We start from the raw sequence: 6,112 nt of genomic DNA, 5'->3' as shown, positions 1-6,112 counted from the left end.
AAAGGAGCATGTGTAGAGCCTGTAGTTATTCCCATGAAAGCATATTCCAAGGGCAAAGAAACCCCGTATCTTTTAGGCCAAGGGAATTCCTTTTCTTATTTCCCCAATATTTACTGTGCCTATGCAAAACCAAAAACAATGGTGTCTCTATTTAAACCTTTAGTGTACAAAGTTATTGCTCTCATTCAGCACCAAATTCTCCAAAGCAATCTTCCATTCATCTAGTGTTATTTCTAGTTCCCCTCTTCTTTCCCTCCATTCCCACCTTGGTAACCTCAGGTGTATATTCAAAACTCATGGTAAGTTATAATTAGATTTTGTTCTTTCTCTTTCTTTTTCTTCTAGATACAAGCAAATGAGATCATGCTATATTTTTCCTTTTCTAAACTATTTTACTTATCATGACACCCTTTAGTGTCATCCAAGTTGTAACAAGAGACAAGATATCATCTTTTCTTATAATTTAATAGTATTTCATTGAATATCCATTCTACTTGGGTTGTTTCCAATCTTGGCTATTGTAAATAGTGCTGCAATAAATCTAAGTGTACACATGTCTTTCATGCTAATACTGTTCTGTTCTTGGGATAGTTGCCAAGGACTGGAATTACTAAGCCATATAAAAATTTCATTTTTAATTTTTTAATCCATTGCATACAGTTTTTCATAGAGATTTTACCAAACAACATTCCCACCAATAGTGAAAGAGAATTTTTTTTACTGAAAACCTGCTAGCACTGGCTACACCTATCTCTCTAACCTCTAGAATATTTTTATTAGAAGAAAAAGAGTTAACTGAAAGAGAAATTAACAAAAATAAATGAAATTATTAAAGTAAGGGGAAAATAAAAGAATAGCAAATATTTGAGCATAGGGGATATGATAAACATGTTATTAAAGAATAAATGTAATGTATATTTATATATACATGTAAGAATTATAGCCCTATCAGAGAGAAGGAAGAAATAAGAGCAGATAATCTTCAAAGAATAATGACAGAGGTTTTCCAAAAATTATCCAAAAAGTAAACTTTGCAAAATGTTAGAAAATTTAAAAAAAAAAGGTTGCATGCAAAGTGACAACAGATGAAATATACATTTTCTGAAAAGCTGAAGACAAAGAATGTTTTATAAACATAAGATATATCAAATACATTATGTTCAAGGAGAAACAACAAAATGGTCTAGTCTAATTTCAACATAAATTAAATTTCGATTGGGGCCGGAGAGATAGCATGGAGGTAAGGCATTTGCCTTTCATGCAGAAGGTCATTGGTTCTAATCCTGGAATCCCATATGGCCCCCTGAGCATGCCAGAAGCAATTTCTGAGCATTGAGCCAGGATAACCTCTGAGCGCTGCTGGGTGTGACCCAAAAAAAAAAAAAAAAAAAATTTAGAGAAAAATGATTTAAAAGTTTTAGTGCAGAAAAGGCTTTCTATTAACTTATTTTATTTACATGAAATTAGTCCTATAAAATGAAGACATGTAGTGCCATAATATAATAGGGAAAGCACTTGCTTGAACATTGTTAACCTGAGCTCAATCCCAGCACCTCATATAGTATCCAGAGGTTTCCCAGAATGTTCTCTGAATGCAGAGCCAAGAATAAGCCCTGAGCATCATCAGGTGTAACCCCAAAACAAACAAAATCACCAAAAAATGAAGGCATATAAAATTATTTTCAGAGATAATTGGTGTGATGCATTCTTTTATTTTTATAAATGAAAATACTAATTAATGGTGTCTGAATATATTTATGTTTTTAAAAATGCCTATCAGAATAGAGAGATGGCGCTACTAGTTCTGAGCAGCACTGCATCACTGGGCCTGAGCATAAAACCATGCTTCTAGCACATCTAGAAATGAAGGCTAGACCCTCAGAACACTACTTGTGTATCCAATTAAAGAAGAAAAAATAAACACCTGCCAATTATACTTTAACTTATATAGACAATTCATACTAATTTCTAAAAATAACCTAGTCTATAATAATTCATATATATTTACTATTCATAAGATTTTTATATAATGTGACCATATTAAAATATTTTTAAAATCACACCATACATAGCTAATAGAACTTCTCTCATCATACAGTGAGAATAATTCCACCACCAAATACAATACATAAATAATTCCACCAAAAGCATAAATGTATATTTTTTTCACTGCTTTCACATATGACAACATATAGATCTAGGTTGATAAATTGAGCAGACATATCATTTGGATAATATTCCTGCACACGTCAGTGTAGTTTTATTTAATATTGTCTCAGTATGCTCATGTGTTAGTATGAGCTCATGCTCATATCTATTGCATTTGGTCTTATATTAAATCTTTTCTTTCAAACAATTGACAATATAAATAAAATGTTGTGAATATAAGCATTAATAAACTTTTGCTTTTTGCATGTGTGCTTTAAGAGAGAAAAGAAAATATATATACCTATGCTATCAATTTATGCAAAAATTTTATTAATGGTGACTATAACAATAATATATTTATGAATTTTATAGTAACTTATCTAGAAATAAAGATTGAATTACAGGGCTGAATAACTGGATAAAAGAACTAAACAAATACAGACTTTCAATGCATAGGATACATCTGTTCATTTTAATTCAAGAGTTATTCAAGAAGATATCTTCTGTTCACTGTACTCTAATCAGCTATCTAGAGGTAAACTCTGAGTGAGAAGCTACCTAACGCCTCAAAGACACATATCTAATGTCTTCTGAAAGGCTTGAAAGAAACATTCACCAACACATTGCTGACACAATTGCTGTAAGACAGTAGATTGTGGAGTCAAAGAAATTTGTCCACTGTATCATCCTACACTTGATAACCTTCTGACCTTAAGATGGTGAGAATTACTGAGAAAACTCTAAGTTAGTTTTTATCTTATTAGTCATTTGTGCTTTAGAATTAACATATGAACCAATTGTTCCCGGATCTGTTTAGTCTTAATCCCATAAATAATGGGATTTAGCATTGGTGGAATAAGAATATAGATATTGCCCAGCACAACTTGGATACTTAGTGAGATGTGTTGCCCAAAACGCTGAGTGAGAACTGAGAATATCCCTGGCCCATAAAAGAGAAAGATGACACAGACATGGGAGGCACAAGTACTGAGAGCTTTTGCTCGAGCTTCTCGAGATGGCATGCGGAAGACTGCACAGAGAATAAATATATAGGAAAGAAAAATTAGCACAATATCAAAGAATAAAGTTATTATTAGACCTATAAAGCCATACCAAATGTTTATTCTTATATCATTACAGGAAAGACAGGCCAAGATAATGTGCTTGCAAGTAGTGTTTGGAATTGTTATTTTTACAGAAAGTCAGTCTTTTCACAAGATAGATCACAGGCAAAACTGTACAATGACTTCTCAGAAAGATGATTGCACCAATTTTCCCAATCAGGGAATTTGTCAGAATCGTAGTGTATCTCAGTGGGTAACAGATAGCAATGTAACGGTCAAAGGCCATTACCAACAAGTTCCCAGACTCAGATATGAACATCACAGACACAAAAACAATCTGAGTGAGGCAGCAATTGAGGGAGATCTCTCCAGCATTGAACCAGAAAATGGCCAGCGCCTGAGGTACAATGCATGTGGAGAGGATAACATCAGCTCCAGAGAGCATACAAAGGAAGAGGTACATGGGCTCCTGGAGACTTCTCCTTGTGACAATTACGAAGATGATAAGGCTGTTTCCCAGCACAGAGATGACATAGGAAATGAAGAAGGGAATGGAAATCCATATGTACATGTCCTGAAGCCCAGGGGTGCCCAGTAGGTGGAAGACTGTATGGCTAACAGCAGTGTGATTTAAAGTAGTCATTGTTGGAGAAATCTTTCAAAATCTCAGTTCCTTCTCAGAATAGGAAATGAAATTTAGATTAATTTCAAAGGTTTTCCTTGATGTCATGAGGTGTTTTGGGCACCTTCTTTATCCAAGTCTTTTCTGAAGGTAAGAGGAGTTTTGAAGCATATAAAGTTGAATAAGATAAAATAGATCCTTAAAAAATAAAGAAGTTAATGATAAACATTTACTACTCTAACACAATAGAATAGCTAGACCTGTATCCATGTTCAATTTAAGAACAAGTTCTGTTTTTTAGCTTTTAATATAGTTTGGAGTCAATAAATTATGGGAGAACTGGATTGAGAAAAGGACAAGGTCACTTGAGAATTCAAGGAAAATGTTGGACATGCAAATGCCAGTGAGTTTAAAATTACTTTAAGCTCTCAGTGATCATGACACTATAAATTTGAGTATTTGGGGGAAAGATGACATTCCAAGCAGATTTTCTAGGTTTTCTAGAAATTCTAGATTTTCTAGAATTTAAATTAACAGTATTTTATTTAATCTCTGAACAAATGTTCAGCTATGATAAGTTAAGAAATTGTAACAAAAACCCAAACACAATCATGTATGTAATAAATTTGTTTAAATAAAAAAATTTTTTTAAAAAAAAGAAATTGTAACGCATTTTAAATCGTTAACCTTGGTAGGCAATTGGTAGAAATATTTGGAGAGAGAAAAGCTATAAAAGATAAAGATAAGGGCCCGGAGAGATAGCACAGTGGCATTTGCCTTGCAAGCAGCCGATCCAGGACCAAAGGTGGTTGGTTCGAATCCCTGTGTCCCATATGGTCCCCCGTGCCTGCCAGGAGCTATTTCTGAACAGACAGCCAGGAGTAACCCCTGAGCACCGCCGGGTATGGCCCAAAAACAAAACAAAACAAAAAAAAAAAAAAATAAAGATAAGTAAAGTGTTTATTGTTTGCCAGAAAAGTAGAAATTTCTGTGTGCACTGATTGACTCCACGGTGACATAAGATTCCTCTGGTGTTTTGCTTTTGCTTTTGGTTTTGGTTTTGGGACCACACCCTGCAGTGCCCAATCACTCCTGGAAGGCTGCAGGGACCGAATGGGCTGCCAAGGCTCAAACACATGCCAGCCTTTTGCTGGGCAAGCGCCCTGCCTGCTGTGCATCACTTCAGACCAAAATTCCTGGGGGTTTTTGGGGGGTCCACACCTGTTTGATGCTCAGGGGTTACTCCTGGCTAAGTGCTCAGAAATTGCCCCTGGCTTGGGAAGACCATATGGGACACCGGGGATAGAACCTCGGTCCTTCCTAGGCTAGCGCTTGCAAGGCAGACACCTTACCTCTAGCACCACCTCTCTGGCCCCAAACTCCTGTTTTTTAAATATCACTATTAGGTGCCGGAGAGGTGGCACTAGAGGTAAGGTGGCTGCCTTGCAAGCGCTAGTATAAGACAGACCGCAGTTCGATCCCCCAGGGTCCCATATGGTCCCCCCAAGCCAGGAGTGATTTCTGAGCGCATAGCCAAGAGTAACCCCTGAGTGTCAAATGGGTGTGGCCCAAAAACCAAAATAAATAAATAAGTAAATAAATAAATAAATAAAATATCACTATTAGGGACTAATATAAAATGTTCATTGTGGTATCCCTGGAAAGCCTTGTAACAAATGCAGTAAAGCATTTTCATCTTCAGTTTTGCAAAATATAACTTTTAACTTTGAGTTTCAAGAATTTGGTCAAAGGACCAGAGCAATAGTAGCATGTTTGCCTTGCACAGTGATAACCTGGTTCAAACCCCGGCATCCTATGTGATCCCCCAAACCTGCCAGAAGTAATTTCTGAGCACAGAGGCCCTGAGCTTCGCCTGATGTGGCTCAAAGGATCAGCAACAACAACAACAAAAGAATCTTGTCACAGCTGTAAGCAATATGAGAAGACTATTTTTATGGGGATTTTTCTAAGATATTGTGGCCACTGGTAGTAACCAAGAAGAGCAAATAATAAGGAGTCCTTTGAGCCGGTCTATATGTGCCATACTTTCTGCCACAGAGGGCCTACATGCTTCACTCTTTATACTATAGAATGAAGAATAGTTTCTTGAATATTATGTCAGAAATCCTATCAAAATTAATGTTCTCCTTTGCCCATGATTCTTTAAGCAAAGTAATAATAAATTGCAATAAAGACCTAAGACACTTGTGAATTATATATCCAGACCACGTAAAAGCTGAGCAGTTCATTAACAGTTCTATTATCCATGTATTACTGA

At 35.8% G+C, this 6,112-nt stretch overlaps 1 protein-coding gene across 1 annotated transcript; it reads right to left on the bottom strand.

The window, feature by feature from the left end:
- Window positions 1–2,912: 2,912 nt before the first annotated feature.
- Window positions 2,913–3,855, bottom strand: LOC126018245 (olfactory receptor 52B4-like). The gene is given in 2 exon segments (XM_049780389.1): window positions 2,913–3,333; window positions 3,335–3,855. Coding segments are annotated over 2 exon segments (942 nt in total).
- Window positions 3,856–6,112: the final 2,257 nt, after the last annotated feature.

Source organism: Suncus etruscus, chromosome 9, assembly GCF_024139225.1.
Source record: "Suncus etruscus isolate mSunEtr1 chromosome 9, mSunEtr1.pri.cur, whole genome shotgun sequence".
Taxonomy (NCBI): domain Eukaryota; kingdom Metazoa; phylum Chordata; class Mammalia; order Eulipotyphla; family Soricidae; genus Suncus; species Suncus etruscus.
Note: the sequence above shows the minus strand (reverse complement) of the source record. Positions and strands in the feature narration are given on the sequence as shown.